Here is a 16,915-nt window from a genome sequence, read left to right as displayed (position 1 = left end):
GAAAGTTGCAGCCACCCTGCAGGTCCTGATCTTACAGGACTGTTGGATATCAGATTCCCAGCTGAGTGTCATCCTGACTGCCTTGAGCTGCTGCCACCAGGTGATGACCTTCAACTTTTGTGAGAACCAAATCTCCAAGGCTGCCCTAGAGAACCTGTTGCACCACACCGTCGGGCTGGAAAGGTTAAACTCAGTGATATACCCTGTCCCCAGCGAGTGTTATGGTGGTATTTTTAACTCTATTTACTGGGAGAGGTTTCTCCAGCTTCAGGCTTGGCTGATGGAGATATTGAGGGAAACTCAGGCCTTAAGGAAGCCCGAGGTGATTCTCTTCCGTACTCTCCCCTGCCCTACCTGTGGCAGCAGGGCATCCTATGACCTGGAGCCCAGTCCGTGCAGCTGTGGGAGGCTTGGAAGGGAACCGTGATAACTGTGACAATGGTTCTAAGGGAAGAGCAAGAAATAAAGGGAACATAAGCTTAAACTGTCTAGTGTTTTCTGTAAGCAATTAACATGCTTTTCAGTTTGAATCTCAGGGATCTCCAGTTACTGATGTAAGGAACATAGGCACTTCAGAGTCTGATCAATTAGGTTCTGCTCCATAAACAGAAGCTATCAAAGTGAATTCATCATCATTTCAATGGATTCCCTCCTTTAACCTCTTCCTGGATATCTGTTATGCCCTTGTCTATTTCTGTGCTGTCCAGTGGGATAATACACACGATATTCATGTCCAGGTTCTAGAACATTCTCTGTGGGAGTCATCCTGAGCCACTAGACTAAAGCCCCTTCTTCCTAGGGACCTTCACTGCTAACCAGTCTGGGAATCAGTTCACTCCTGATCAATGGATTGAATTTCCACAGCTGCTGGCTATTGCCTGTGCCAGGAAAGGGCTTCACTAAAAAGATGTGGCCCCTGCCCTGGATGGGACATCCATGCTGTGTGTTCCCAGGAGCGTTAGGGCAGAGCCAGCCCACGCCTGCCTTGGGATTGGGAGCCACGGCATATTCTGAATTAAAGTCAGGGCCAGTAAAGACACAGATGTTCTCATTAGAAAAAAGAGAAAATCATTTATGCCTGTAGCATATTTTAAATACATCCATCCCACATTAAAACAACCCACATCCATTTGCAAAGCTAAGTCATATTCACGAGAGAACCCTCCATTGCTTCTCCTATCGAGGAAATGGGACAGGACGTGTTGTGGTATTGGCATAGCATCAGGATGAGTAATGGTCAGTACCTGTGAGTAATGGAGTCACACCCTGTGGTGAGGGACCCTTCGGAAGGGGCCATGGGACCCACACGAAGGACCCTGCTGAAGACCCAGGAGCCAGTGTTGTTGGGCACAGTCCTAGGCATGAGCTTTAGTTTTCTTTAGGGCGTTGATGATGAACTTGTTCACCGGCTCATGGGACCCTTGAAGGACACAATAAAACAATGCATGTTTAGGGCTCTGCACGGGGCCTGCTGTTTTGTCGGAGCTCTATAAATGCATCGATTTCTGTTTTTCCTCTTATCAGAAGCACCCAACAGTATTCATCCTTCTATCTCACCATCTATTCCTGATTACAGAGAGAAGATCAGGAACACAAGGCTCAGGTGGGACTGAGCTTTTCCATGTGACCACCACTTCATCACGGTTCTCCCAAACAGCAGAGCTTCCGCTGCCAAGAGAGGGCATGGTAGGGGGGAGAAGACTGGATCTGTCCCTAGCTAGCGATCATGACATACCTTCCCAAGCCCAGACCCAGCCGGGTGGCTCAGGCCTGTAACCCTAGCACTGTGGGAGGCCAAGGTGGAAGGATAGCTTGAGCTCAGGAGTTGGACACCAGCCTGAGCAACAGGGAGACTCCGTCTCTAGTAAAAATAGTACATATTAGCCCGATGTTGTGGTGCACGGCTGTAGTGCCAGCTACTCGGGAGGCTGAGGTAAGAGGATCGCTTCAGCTCAGGACTTGCAGGCAGCTCTGGGCTAGACTGAGGCCATGGCACTCTAGCCTGGGCATGGAGAGTTCTCCAGCGTCTCTACTAGTATTAAGGTGCAACAAAGAATGCTCCAGATCATATCCTCCAGCTCAAGAGGAGGAGAGACAGCTTTCCTTTCAAAGGGCTCCTGTACCTCTCAAAACCTCTGTATTTATTGAAGAGAAAGGCATGCAAGGTCAAAACAAAGAACATAGTGATAGAATGTTTGGAAAGGGGCATCAACCTAGCTAATAGCAACCTCAAAATCTTGGGCTCGAGCGATCCTTCTGCCTCAGCCTCCCGAGTGGCTGGAACTACAGTCATGCAACTCCATGCCCGGCTAATTTTTTCTATATATTTTTAGTTGGCCAAATAATTTCTTTCTATTTTTAGTAGAGACGGGGTTTCACTCTAGCTCAGGCTGCTCTCGAAATCCTAAGCTGAAAGGATCCTCCCGTCTCATCCTCTCAGAGTGTTCACTGTGTTTTAGTTCTTTCCCAGGCCCCACTGAGATCAGCCAGCCCCACCCTGCCTAACCCCCACCCTTACTTCTCTTTGCCACTGTGACCTGATTTCCTCCAGAGAAGGACTGGCCTGAGTCTCACACCAACCACATCCTCAGTGGTTCCTCTCTTCCCCGTGAAGGGACACACCCACGGCTGTGTCTGGTAATTGAACATTGATTGCACACACAGATTTCCCTTCTCATTTGCTAGGGATGACACCACTGCTCCTAGAAAGCTGTTTGAATTATCAAAGTTTCATAATAATGATGCGGACAAAAAGTCCCAGCAACAATACTTTCAGGTTTTGTTTTTTCTGTCTAATGTGAGCAACAGTTTAAACCCTCTTCTGTCTCCCATCAGGACTATGATGGTCACATAGTAGTAAAACTCCATCAATGTCTATGGAGTGCCTGAAGGAATGAATTTTTTTTTGAAGCAGATTCTCCCTGTGTTGCCTGTGCTAGAGTGCCGTGCCATCAGCCTCGCTCACAGAAACCTCAAACTCCTGGGCTCAAGCAATCTTTCTGTCTCAGCCTCTCCAGTAGCTGGAACTACAGGCATGTGCCACCATTCTTGACTAATTTTTTCTATATATTTTCAGTTGTCCAATTAATTTCTTTCCATTTGTAGTAGAGATGAGGTCTCGCTCTTGCTCAGGCTGGTTTTCAATCCCTGACCTTGAGGGATCCTCCCTCCTGGGCCTTCCTGAGTGCTAGGATTACAGGCATGAGCCACCATGCCCAGCCTGGTCAAATAAATTTTTGACTTTCAGACCACCCCTAATTCTTTCACTTTCATGATCTGATTCAGTGAAGCAATATGGAGAAAGCCAAAAAGTCCATCAGGGTAATCTGGGTGGATCTTTAGGAATCATAAAAAATACCACCACATTCTTATTGGAAGCTGTTAGGTGAAAAGGGGAAGAATGAGTGGAAAGGTCAATATAGCTCCTGAAGATCCAAGGAGAGTCCCCAAGCCCTGCAGACTACAGTGACTGCTTGCGTCTTCCTGAGGCCCCAGCACCCTGGAAACTGAGTCCAGTCTGGTTAGTCAGTGACCTCCATAAAGACAGTCCCAACTGATCTACCGTCAGCCAGTCTCTGGTAGGGAAGCTCAGGATGACACAGAGAATCTCCGAGAGGCTGAGGTGAGAGGATCATTCAAGGTCAGGAGTTCAAAACCAGCCTGAGCAAGAGCGAGACCCCCATCTCTACTAAAAATAGAAAGAAAATTAATTAGCCAACTAAAAATATGTAGAAAAAATTAGCCGGGCATGGTGGCACATGCCTGTAGTCCCCACTACTCAGGAGGCTGAGAGAGAAGGATAGCTTGAGCCCAGGAGTTTGAGGTTTCTGTGAGCTAGACTAACACCATGGCACTCTAGCCCAGGCAACGTATTGAGACTCTGTCTGAAAAGTATATATATATATATATGACACAGAGAAGTATCCAGTCATTTTTCCTTTAAATATAATCTTGATTTCATTGCAAAAATTCTGATTCATGATTTGCATTATCTCATTTCAAGCTACTTTTATTTTTATTTCACAAGATTATGGGTGTAGAAATGGAGTAAGAAGAGTCTTCCTCTTGCCTGGTGTGAAACTCCTGGCCTCAAACAATCTTCCTGTCTCAGCCTCCCAAAGAGTTGTGATAATTGGCGTGAGCCACGGTGCCCAGGCAGGATGTCCTTTCAATATTCCCCAGCCAGATTGTGTGAACTGACAACGTGGGCAGTGGTGGGCCCGATGACACTGCCATCCCCATGGTTTTAGGGATCAGGAATTTATCCTCAAAAAGGGTGGAGGCTAGCTGCCAGCCTGCCCAGTAACACTGGCCAGTGGTAACGGGATTGAGTGGAGCACTCGGTGATAATCATGGGGCAGTGGTCAAGGTGTTCCCTCCTTGGCAGGTAGGAGACAGTCCTCCTGGTGCCAGAGCTACGCCTTCATGGCCATGGAGTACAAAGTATAATGAGGGAGACTGTGGATTGTTCCACCTCTGCCACAGCAGGGTCATCGGCCCTAGGAGAAGGTGGGGTGATCACGACTGGACTGCAAAGGATGCATTTTCTATGGATTTGTCCTGAGGACTTTTTTCTTGCATATTTTCATCAGGATGAGCCTCCAGGCCCCACCCAGACTCCTGCAACTGGCGGGGCAGAGCCTGCTGAGGGACGAGGCTGTGGCCATCCCTGCTGTAAAGGAGCTGCCAAGGGAGCTCTTCCCACAACTATTCATGGAGGCCTTCACCAAGAGACAGAGAAAAGTCCTGACGGCCCTGGTGCAGGGCTGGTGCTTCACCTGCCTACTTCTGGGGTCCCTCATGCTGGCCCCTGAACTGGAGACCCTATGAGCTGTGCTGGATGGGCTGGATGTGCTGCTTGCCCAGAAGGTTCGCCCCAGGTGTGGCAGACCTAGGGAGCCTTGTAGGGAGGGCCCAGGGGTCTGGGGACACACAGCTGGGCCAGGGAGAGTGGGGGCCCAAGGGTGGACCAGAGGCTTCTGATGGTGCCAGTGAGGAAGCTCAGAGACCTGCCCATTGCTGAGCCCACTCTGGGAAAGAGCCCCTGGGAGGCTGGGACTGGTCACCCTGCATTGAGCCCAAAAAGGAATGAACCTGCTTCTGACGGTGCCACTAAAAACCAAGAGAAACAGACACTGGAAAACATCCAGTCGGGAAAGGGCATGGAACAATCGAGAGGGCAAAGAACCAAAGACGGGAGTGGCTGATGTCTGGGTGGGGAATGAAAGCTCAGGTCGCATTGGTCTTTGCCTTAATCTGAGACTCTCCTGTGTTTTACCCACAGTGGGTGGGAGCTGTAAGTGCTGGATTTACGGAAATTTGATAAGAACTTCTGGAGCGTGTGTTCTGGAGCCCCTGTGAGGTTTCCCATGTCTATTCATACACTAATAACATTTGATTGTTTGCATGGTCACAGATTGTTTGCATGATCACAGATTGTTTGCATGATCACAGATGCATGATCACATGCATTCGCCTAATGAAGGGCATCATGGCAACTTCCCAGTGTGAGCAGTTATGAATAGAGCCGCCTTAAGCATCAAGGTGCAGGTCTACTTGCTTGGGTAAACACCAAAAAGCAAGACTGCCGGACCCGGCAGAAAGGGTATGCTGCTGAATGACTGTTTCCCTTAACACTCTTACCTGCTGGACACAGAGTGCTCCTTAGAGGGGGACGACTGTGTCCTGTCACCCTGTGATCCCACAGCGGAGCAGGGAGAATGGCACATGGCAGAATGTTTGATGACTGTACGGTGCAAGGAAATCTTTATCATCAGCGTATAGCCAGTAAAATGCAATGTGGGAACGTCAATATCTGCCGGCTATCAGTAAGATACACAAAATAGCAGTTGTGACACTGGGTCACCTCATGTGGCCTACTGTTCAGAAGAGGTGCACGTGGCAGAAATTCTCTCGTTTTTCACACCTGTTCCCGTGCTCCAGCAGGATGGCATCCTCAGCGTAAGACACCCCGTGACACGGACACGGCACACGGTTCCCCTGTCCTTCCCTTCACCCCGGGCTCCTCTGCAGATGGGTCGGTTCAGTTTGCCTTCTTCACACTTTCCTCTGCCTTCCTGTGCATCTCTACGTGCTCACAGACACGTCGCATTTTCTCTTCCCTCATAGACACAGTGTGCCACTGCCCCATCCAGCATCTCACTCCTGTCCTCTCAAGGGTAGGTCTTTAAGGGTTGTCCTCATTCTTTGTAGCTGGCATGTATGACCAGTAGTTTATGCAACAAAGGGTCCACACGCTAGCCTCCTGCGTGTTTATGGAAATGCACACACCGATGGTATTTCCATGACCGATCACACAGTGTTAATACTAAAAATCACTGTGCACATGAGAGAGTCTCTTCAGCTCCTCAATGCTTTCTTCCATGATTACCCCATCACTTTAAGATGGGGTAGTTTGGTTTAATCCTGTCAGAGACTTCACAACCATCACCTCACAGACATGATCTTCACACACGACAGTTTACAAAAAAAAGCACTAGGAAGGAAAAGAAAACTTGCTCTTGCTGTCATGTGATTCCCCATCATTTTGTTTTTTCTCTTTAGAACAAAACTTCTCTAGAGTTCTCAACTTCCCTATTGCTACATGCTCATCTTTCATCTCTCTACAGTTTTCTTTACACACAATTCTAAACACAGGGAACAGTGTGCTGAGTATTAAAAACAACACATGGACACGCACTCACAATGTTGGCATATTTCCACATGACTTCAGTCACCCCTGAGGGGTTACCTGGCAGATCAATCTTCCGGGGTCCCCTCCTTTACTGAGGAAGCCCCTTCTCTTCTTTCCTGCCCAGAGATTGCCACTGAATTCAATTTGTTTCTATATTATTACCATCCATGTTTTAATTATATTCTTCATACATGTGTTCATCAATAACAGAAATTATTTTCAATGTTGGTAAAATTGACATCGATGTCATACTTTATATATCCTTCTCAATGTGATTTCTCTGGAAACATCTTTTTTTTTTTTTGAGATTTGTGTCTATCAATTCATGTAGATCAAAAACTGCATTCTATTTTGCTATAATTCCTTGATACAAAGCTACACACATTAGGCCAGGCACGGTGGCTCACGCCTGTAATCCTAGCAGTCTGGAGGCCGAGGTGTGCAGATCCTTTCAGCTCAGGAGTTTGAGACCGGCCTGAGCAACAGCGAGACTCTGTCTCTACAAACAAACAGAAAAAATAGAAATAAATTAATTTGACAGCTAAAAATGTATAGAAAAAATTAGCCTGGCATGGTGGCACATGCCTGTAGTCCTAGTTATTTGGGAGGCTGACGCAGGAGGCTCACTTCAGACAGGAGTTTGAGGTTGCTATGAGCTAATATGACGCCATGGCACTCTAGCCCAGGCAACACAGCGAGAGTCTGTTTCAAATGAAAAAAAAAAAAAAAAAGGATAGAAAAGAAATACAAAGATAGTGGTTCTAATACTGGAAAGGAAAAGTTAGCTAAGACGTGATAGGGAAAGTAGCATGGCTTCCCTTTACACCCCAAATTTCCCAGTTTTCAATAGACAAACAGAGATTTCTTAGCCACACAACTGTTTTGATTTTAGGACCAGGGAATACTGTTTATTTTAAGCAATCACTTATTTATTTATTTATTTATTTTGAGACCGACTCTCGATTTGTTGCTCAGGCTAGATTCAGCCTAGCTCACAGCAACCTCAAACTCCTGGACTCAAGCGATCCTGCTGCCTCAGCCTCTTGAATAGCTGGGACTACAGACATGTGCCACCATGCCCCCCTAATTTTTTCTATATATATTATTAGGCCAATTAATTTCTTTCTATTTATAGTAGAGACGGGGTCTCCCTCTTGCTCAGGCTGGTTTCAAACTCCTGACCTCGAGCAATCTGCCTGCTTGGTCTCCCAGTGTTCTAGGATTACAGCGGTGAGCCATGGTGCCCGCCACAATCGCTGATTAATATTCTTTAAAATAGAAGCATTGATGCCCAGTTACATGCTGTGAGATTTGAAGATGAAAAAGAAAAAATATAGAGGAAAAGAAATAAGAAAAAAAACAATAATTAAGAAAAATTGAAGCATTGAGACTGTCGGAGCTGTCTTAGGGCTCTGCTACTCACTTACTGCGTGATCTAGAGAAGTTACCCGGATGAACTAGGTGACTTTATTGATGAATAAAGCCCTCTCTGAACTTGGGCTTTATTGATTGGTAAAATGTGCACAGCCAAACCTACGTTACCTCAATACCTGAACAGTCCGAAGAACTTAGGATAGCATTTGAGCAATTCACAAAAAGACTCCTCACGCAGGGACATGTAGGCCATGAATCACAAGACCTTCCCCAGGCCATTATTTGAGAAGCCTGCCAGATGTGACCTGTAGGGTCTCACTGCCGACGTGCGGATTCAGATGGCAGAAAGAACAACCCGGATGTTCCCATCACGCTCATGTGGAGTGACGTGGTCCTTTTAACTCTTTCTCTTAAAAAATGGGTTAAACATCTTGTCAAAAAAATATACTGTCTATTTAACACAAAGAGAAACAGACAGACTCTCTTAAAAAATAATATTTAGCATGAAATGACTAATGCAATAGGAATAGGTCTGGGGCATTTTTCTGAAAGTAAAGGAAGACAAGGGTTTTCAAGGGAAAAACAAGGAGGGTTACATGAGTTGTAGAGAAAAAAATCCTCCTTGGCTACCAGGATCAACACCAGGGCGGGCCGGGCGCGGTGGCTCAGCCCTGTAATCCTAGCACTCTGGGAGGCCGAGGCCCGAGGATTGCTCAAGGTCAGGAGTTTAAAACCAGCCTGAGCAAGAGCAAGACCCCGTCTTTATTATAAATAGAAGGAAATTAATTGGCCAACTAAATATATATATATATATATATATATATAATTACCCAGGCATGGTGGTACATGTCTGTAGTCCCAGCTACTCAGGAGGCTGAGGCAGGAGAATGGCTTGAGCCTGGGAGTTTGAGGTTGCCGTGAGCTAAGCTGATGCCATGGCACTCTAGCCCGCACAACAAAAGTGAGACTCTGTCTCAAAAAAAAATAAAAATGCCAGGGTGGCCTCAGTCTAATATATCTTATACTCTCCCTTCACGTGCCTAAAAATCCCAACATATCCACTGTGCTTTAGTTCTTTCCCAGGGCCCCACTGAGAATACCCAGCCCCACTCTGTCCAGCCCCCACCCTTACTTCTCTTTGTCATTGTGACCTGATTTCTTCCAGAGAAGCCCTGGCCTGAGTCCTATACCAATCACATCCTCAGTGATCCCTCTGTTCCGCATGAAGGGAGACACCAACAGCTGTGTCAGGTAATTGAACATTGATTGCATACAGAAATTTCTATTCTCGTGTCCTAGCGTGACACCACTGTTCTTAGAAAGCTGTTCGAACTATGCAAAAATTTCATAATTTTGACGCGACCAAAATCTCCTAGCAACAATATTTGCAGGTTCTGTTTTTTCTGTCTAATGTGAGCGACAAGTTAAACCCCTTTCTGTCTCCCATCAGGACTGTGATGCCCACATAGTAGTAATACTCCATCGATGTATGTAGACTCCCTGAAGGAATGAATTCTTTGTTTTTTATTGTTTTTTTTTTATGAGCCAGAGTCCCGCTATCCTGCCCAGGCTATAGTGAGTGCCATGGCACCAGCCTAGCTCACAGCAACCTCAAACTGGGGCTCAAGCAATCCTGCTACCTAATCCTGCGGAGTAGTGGGACTACAGGCATGTGCCACTATGCCTGGCTAATTTTTTCTATATATGTCAATTGGCCCATTAATTTCCTTTTATTTATAGTTGAGACGGGGTCTCCCTCTTGCTCAGGCTGGTTTGAAACTCCTGACCTTGAACAATCTGCCCACCTCGGCCTCCCAGAGTGCTAGGATTACAGGATTGAGCCACTCCACCAGGCCAGGAATGAATTCTCCACTTTCATCCTATCCCTAATTCTTTCAATTTCATGACTGGATATCTGCTTCTATCAATCAATATGGAGAAATCCAAAAAGTCCATCAGGGGGAGCTGGGTGGAGCTTCAAGTATCTCATCAAATACCACATTCTGATTGGAAGCTGGCAGTTGAAAAGAGGAAGAGTGACTGGAAAGGTCAATGTGAGCTCCTAAAGATCCATACAGAGTCCCAAAGCCCTGCAGACTGCTTCCAGATTTGGTAAGTTAGACACCTCCATAGGGACAGTCCCATCTGATCTACAGTCAGCCAGTCTCAGATAAGGGAGCTCTAGGTGACACAGAGAAGTACCCAGTCTTTTTCCTTTCAATGCAGTCTTGTCTTCATTGCAAAAATTCTGATTCATGATTTGCTTTACCTCACTTCGAACTTCTTTTCTTTTTCTTTTGTTTTTATTTCAGAATATTATGGGGGTTGAATGGGGAAAGAAGGATCTTCCTTTTGCCTGAACTCAAACTCCTGGCCTCAAACTGTCCTGCCTCAGCCTCTCAAAGTGTTGATTTTGGCTTGAGTCACAGTGCCCAGGCAAGATACCCTTCTAGTAATCCCCAGCCAGATTGTGTGAACTGAGATCCCATGGTTCTAGAGATTAGGAATTTCTTCTCCAAAAGGGTGGAGGCTAGCTCTCAGTCTGCTCAGTCACATTTCCCATGGCACTGGGATTTAGTGGAGCACTGGGGGAAACTCAGAGGGGCAGTGGTCAAGCCGTCCTCTCCTTGGTAGTTAGGAGACAGTCCTCCTGGTGTCAGAGCTACAGCTTCGTTGCCATGGAGTGTAAATAAACTTCAATTGGGAAACTGTGGACTGATTCCCCCACTCCCACAGCAGGGACAGCGGCCCTAGGAGAAGGTGGGGTGATCACAACTGGACTGAAAGCATGCATTTTCTATGGATTTATCATGAGGACTTTTCACTTGCAGATTTTGATCAGGATGAGCCTCCAGGCCCCACCCAGACTCCTGCAACTGGCGGGGCAGAGCCTGCTGAGGGACGAGGCCGTGGCCATCCCTGCTGTAAAAGAGCTGCCAAGGGAGCTCTTCCCACAACTATTCATGGAGGCCTTCACCAAGAGACACAGAAAAGTCCTGACGGCCATGGTGCAGGCCTGGCCCTTCACCTGCCTGCCTCTGGGGTCCCTGATGTTGACCCCTGAGCTGGAGACCCTAAGAGCTGTGCTGGACGGGCTGGATGTGCTGCTGGCCCAGAAGGTTCCCCCCAGGTGAGGCTGACCCAGGGAGCCTTGTAGGGAGGGCACAGGGTTCTGGGCACAGACAGCTGGGTCAGGGAGAGTGGGGGCCCAAGGGTGGACCAGAGGCTCCTGGTGGTGCCAGTGAGGAAGCTCAGAGACCTGCCCATTGCTGAGCCCACTCTGGGAAAGAGCCCCTGGGAGGCTGGGACTGCTCACCGTGGAGCGATCCCAAAGGAGAATGAACCTGCTTCTTCCGGTGCCACTAAAAGGCAAGAGAAACAGACATTGGAATAGATTTAGTCTGGGAAAGGGCATGGAGCAATGAAGAGGGCAAAGAAGCAAAGACGGGAGTGGTTGAAGTCTGGGATGGGGAATTAAGGCTCAGGTCGCATTGGTCTTTGCCTAAATCTGAGACTCTCCTGTGTTTTGCCCACAGTGGGTGGAAGCTGCAAGTGCTGGATTTACGGGAAGTTGATGAGAACTTCTGGAGTGTGTGGTCTGGAGCCCCTGTGAGTTCCTCACTGGCCATGAGTCAGAGGCAAACAGGGGAGGACTGTCCATGCACAGGAAGGCAGGGATGCCTGAAGGTGGTAGTATATTTCTGTTTTGGCTTCCCCGACATTGTCCTACAGGAATTTCTCATGCATGTCTGTGAATGGGCCCAGCAGAGGAAGGAGTTAGTACACCTGTGCTGTAAGCAGTTGGTCCTTTCTGTAAGGTACGTCAATGAAGTCAGAAAGTTTTTAGAAATGATGGACCTGAACTGTATCCAGGACATTGAAGTGCACACCTACCGGGAGATGGATAGTCTAGAACAATTTCTCCCTTATCTTATCCAAATGAAGAATGTTCGGAAAATCATGTTCCGCCACTTCCCCGGGTGTACCTACTGTTCACCAAGGATAGGGGCAGAGATCATGTGGGAACTGATCTCTACATTCCGCAAGCTGGACAAGCTCCAGAAGCTTCACCTGGACATGGTGAATTTCTTCAAGAACCATCTGCAGCAGTTAGTCAGGTGAGCAAGGACGGTGAGCTTGCTCTGCAGAGCAGACCAGAGCTTCCCTTGTGACAGTAAGCACTAAAGGACATTTACTCTGTGCCAGTAACTAGGTATATAACAGCGAAGGACACACAGGATGTCAAAACCTTGTTGTGTTCACTTCTCTGTCCTGAAGCAGATGTCACGTCACCTCCCCAGTGAATGCAGAGGGTTGAGCTGGGGTAGAGGCTGCTCAGAGGGACAGTGCTGGACAGCGAGTTACAAGGGGGCTCAGACACAGTGAGGGCGAGTTTGAGAGTTACTCTTTATGAATGTGACTAAGTGGATATGCTGAGAAAAAAGTTACACCAAGGTTATTGAAGCAAGATAGGACAGCCCCACCTGGGCAGTGCACACACAAGCTACATTCCCGCCAGCGTAGCGAACGCCATCCTGTCTGTGACTGCCCGTCTGACACAGGATGTCTGAGCACAGGACAGGTAATTAACATGGGAAACACATGCTTGTGGAATAGAGGGTGAGGGAGCAGGACTGAAGAAGTGTAAAAGGGGTTTGCTGATGACACAGGCGTGTCAGTGAGCCCGCAGGCCGGGAATCCCAGCTGCTGTTCCTGGATCTTGTCCTGCCTTTTCCTTTAAGCGTGTCTCCCAGTGGGCTCCTGCAGCCCAGAAGTGTGGTTCGCTGCCAATAGGAGGGCACAGCTTTAGAGGTTCTGTGGGCTTGACCCAGGGGCACAAGTGATGGGGGGAGGAGTCAGCCTACAGTGGGACAGACCAGAATGAGCAGAGTCTTGCACACACAGCACCCTGGGTGTTGGCCATCATGAGGCGATGAACGCTAGCTTGTGTTTGGGTGACACATTATACTATCCTGAGCTGCTTCGCCACCACTGCTATTTCCAGGACTAAGTGCTCCCTCTCCCCAGGTTCCTCAAGAACCCCTTGGTATCCTTCACAATAACTGGGTGCTGGATTTCAGAATCACAAATGGACTGGCTGTTCCTGTCCCCAAGCATTCATCAGCTAAAGGAGCTGGACCTGACTGGCACCATACTGAGCGATTTCAATCCTGAGCCCTTCCAAATTCTATTAGAGGAAGTTGCAGGTACCCTACAGGTCCTGATCTTGGAGGACTGTTGGATCACAGACTCCCAGTTGAATGTCATCCTGCCTGCCTTGAGCCGCTGCCACCAGATCATCAGCTTCAACTTCTGTGGGAACCAAATCTCAAAGTCTGTCCTAGAGAACCTGTTGCGCCACACTGTCAGGCTGGAAAGGTTAAACTCAGTGATATTCCCTGTCCCCCTTGAGTGTTACGGTGATAATTTTGATCATATCTACTGGGAGAGATTTGTCCAGCTTCGGGCTTGGCTAATGGAGATACTGAGGGAAACTCAGGCCTTGAGGAAGCCCGAGGTCATTCTCCTCTGTACCCTGCCCTGTCTTACCTGTGGCAGCAGGGCATCCTATGACCTGGAGCCCAGTCCATGCAGCTGTGGGAAGCTTGCAAGGGAACCATGAGAAGTGTGGCAATGATTCTAAGGAAAGAGCCAGATATAAAGAGAACATGAACTTAAAAACATGAGCTTAAATTGTCTTGTGTCTTCTGTTATCAATTAACCTGCTTTTCAGTTTGAATCTCAGGGGTCTCCAGTTACTGACGTAGGGAACAGAGGCACTTCAGAGTCTGATCGATGAGGTTCCACTCCGGGAACAGAAGCTATGAAAATGAAATTGTTCTTATTTTGAGGGATTCCCTCCTTTAACCTCTTCCTGGATATCTGTTATGCCCTTGTCTATTCTTGTGCTGTCTGGTGGGATAATACACAAAATACGCATGCCCGGGGTCAGGAACATCCTCTGTGGGAGTGAGCCTGAGCCACTAGACTAAAGCCCCTTCTTCCCAAGGACCGTCACTGCTAACCAATCTGGAACCCAGTTCACTGCTGGTGAATGCATCGAATTTCCATAGTTGCTGGCTATTCCAGGAAAGGAGTTCACTAAAAAGATGTGGCCCCTGCCCTGGAAGGGGCATCCATGCAGTGTGTTGCCTGGAGTGTCAGCCAACCGCCAGCCCATGCCTGACTTGGGATTGGGAGGCCACAGTGTTTTCTGAACTAGAGTCAGAGCCAGTAAAGACACTCATGTTGTCTTAAGAAAAGCTAAAATCATTTAGACCTGTAGCGTATTTTAAAATCATCCATCCCACATTAAAACAACTCACATCCCCTTACACAGCCAAGCCATATTCATGAGAGAACTTTCTACAACATCCCCTATCGAGGAAGTCTGACAGGACGGGTTGTGATACTGGCATAGCATCAGGATGAGTAATGGTCAGTACCTGTGAGTAATGGAGACACACCCTGAAGTGAGGGACCCTTCGGAAGGGGCCACGGGAAGGACCCCGCTGAAGACCCAGGAGCCAGTGTTGTTGGGCACAGACCTTAGGCATGAGCTTTAGTTTCTTTAAGGTGCTGGTGATGAACATGTTCCCCGGCTTATGGGACCCTTGAAGGACCCAATGAAACCGTGCATGTTTAGGGCTCCGCAGGGGGACTGCTGTATAGTAGGAGCTCTAAATCCATCTATTTCTGGTTTTCCTCGTGTGAGAAACCCCCAACAGTATTCATCCTTCTATCTCACCATCTATTTCTGATGACAGAGACAAGATCAGGAACACAAGGCACCGGTGGGACTGAGCTTTTCCATGTGACCACCACTTCATCACGGTTCTCCCAAACAGTAGAGTTTCAGCTGCCAAGAGAGGGTGTAGTAGAGGGAGAAGACTGGATTTGTCCTTAGCTAGCGATCATGACACACCTTTCTAAGCTGAGACCCAACACAGTGGCTCAGGCCTGTAATCCTAGCACTGTGGGAGGCCAAGGTAGAAGGATCCCCTGAGCTCAGGAGTTGGAGACCAGCTTGAGCAAGAGGGACACCCCGTGTCTAGTAAAAATAGTAAACTTTAGCCTGATGTTGTGGTGCACGGCTATAGTCCCAGCTACTCGGGAGGCTGAGGCAAGAAGATAACTTCAGCCCAGGAGTTACAGGTGGCTCTGGGCTCGATTGAGGACATGGCACTCTACCCCGGGCATGGAGAGATCTGCAGCGTCTCTACCAGTGTTAAGGTGCAACAAAGAATGCTTCATATCACACCCTCTGGCTCAAGAGGTGGAGAGATACTTTTCCTTTCATAGAGCTCCTGTACCTCTCCACACCTCTATATTTTTTGAAGAGTATGGCATGCAAGGTCAAAGCAAAGAACATACAGATAGAATGTTTGGAAAGAACATATAGATAAAATCTCTGGTGCCCACATGTACTCACCAGCAAATTGGTATTAAGGGATCAACACCTAAGTGGACATATAGGAGTAACATTTATCTGGTGTCGGGAGGGGGGAGGAGGGCATGCGTATATACAACCACAATAAGGAAGATGTGCAACATCTTTCTCTCAATAAACATGGGTTAAACATTTTGTCAAAAAATTACTGTCGGCCGGGCGCGGTGGCTCACGCCTGTAATCCTAGCTCTTGGGAGGTCGAGGCGGGCGGATTGCTCAAGGTCAGGAGTTCAAAACCAGCCTGAGCAAGAGCGAGACCCCGTCTCTACTATAAATAGAAAGAAATTAATTGGCCAACTGATATATATATAAAAAATTAGCCGGGCATGGTGGCACATGCCTGTAATCCCAGCTACTCGGGAGGCTGAGGCAGAAGGATCGCTCGAGCCCAGGAGTTTGAGGTTGCTGTGAGCTAGGCTGACGCCACGGCACTCACTCTAGCCTGGACAAGAAAGCGAGACTCTGTCTCAAAAAAAAAAAAATTACTGTCTACTAAACAGAGAAACAGACTCTCTTAAAAAATAATATTTATCATGAAATGACTAATGCAATGGAAATAGGTCTGGGCCATTATTCTGGAAGTAAAGGAAGAGAAGGGTTTTCAAGGAAAAAACAAGGAGGGTTCCATGAGTTGTAGAGAAAAATTCGTCCTTGCTACCAGGATCCATACCAGGGTGGGCTGGGCGTGGTGGCTCATGCCTGTAATCCTAGCACTCTGGGAGGCCGAGGCAGGAGGATTGCTCAAGGTCAGGAGTTCAAAACCAGCCTGAGCAAGAGCAAGACCCCATCTCTACTAAAAATAGAAAGAAATTAATTGGCCAACTAAACATATGTATATCTAAAAAATTAGCTGGTCACAGTGGTGCATGTCTGTAGTTCCAGCTACTCAGGAGGCCTCAGCAAGAGGATGGCTTGAGCCTGGGAGTTTGAGGTTGCTGTGAGCTAAGATGACGCCATGGCCCTCTAGGCCCAGGCAACAAAAGTGAGGCTCTGTCTCAAAAAAAAAAACAACTACCAGTGGTCACAGTCTAATATATCTTATACTGTCCCTCCACCTGCCTTAAAATCCCAACATATCCACTGTGCTTTAGTTCTTTCCCAGGGCCCCATTGAGAACACCCAGCCCCACTCTGTCCAGCCCCCACCCTTACTTCTCTTTGTCATTGTGACCTGATTTCTTCTAGAGAAGCCCTGGCCAGAGTCTCACACCAATCCCATCCTCAGTGGTCCCTCTCTTCCAGAAGAAGGGAGACACCAAGGGCTATGTCAGGTCATTCAAACTGATTGCATACAGGGATTTCAATTCTCATTTCCTAGGGATGACACCACTGTTCTTAGAAAGCTGTTTGAACGATGCAAAAATTTGAACTATGCCAAAACTTTCCAGCAACAATATT

At 47.7% G+C, this 16,915-nt stretch overlaps 1 protein-coding gene across 1 annotated transcript; it reads left to right on the top strand.

The window, feature by feature from the left end:
* Positions 1-10,879: 10,879 nt before the first annotated feature.
* On the top strand, positions 10,880-13,691 carry LOC105870479 (PRAME family member 12-like). Its single transcript, XM_012763110.3, has 3 exons — positions 10,880-11,198; positions 11,605-12,186; positions 13,097-13,691. The coding sequence occupies exons 1-3, from the start codon at positions 10,912-10,914 to the stop codon at positions 13,689-13,691; spliced, it is 1,464 nt and encodes a 487-aa protein (XP_012618564.3). The 5' UTR covers positions 10,880-10,911.
* The last annotated feature ends 3,224 nt before the right edge of the window (positions 13,692-16,915 follow it).

This window comes from Microcebus murinus, chromosome 2, assembly GCF_040939455.1.
Source record: "Microcebus murinus isolate Inina chromosome 2, M.murinus_Inina_mat1.0, whole genome shotgun sequence".
Lineage (NCBI taxonomy): Eukaryota > Metazoa > Chordata > Mammalia > Primates > Cheirogaleidae > Microcebus > Microcebus murinus.
This window is presented reverse-complemented; position numbering and strand designations above follow the sequence as displayed.

Bases quoted from the DNA above. Each gene is read 5' to 3' on its own strand.
- LOC105870479 (XM_012763110.3), top strand. From the start codon at position 10,912: ATGAGCCTCCAGGCCCCACCCAGACTCCTGCAACTGGCGGGGCAGAGC. The intron at 11,199-11,604 runs GTGAGGCTGACC...TTTTGCCCACAG, and splicing joins GCCCAGAAGGTTCCCCCCAG to TGGGTGGAAGCTGCAAGTGC. The intron at 12,187-13,096 runs GTGAGCAAGGAC...CCCTCTCCCCAG, and splicing joins CATCTGCAGCAGTTAGTCAG to GTTCCTCAAGAACCCCTTGG.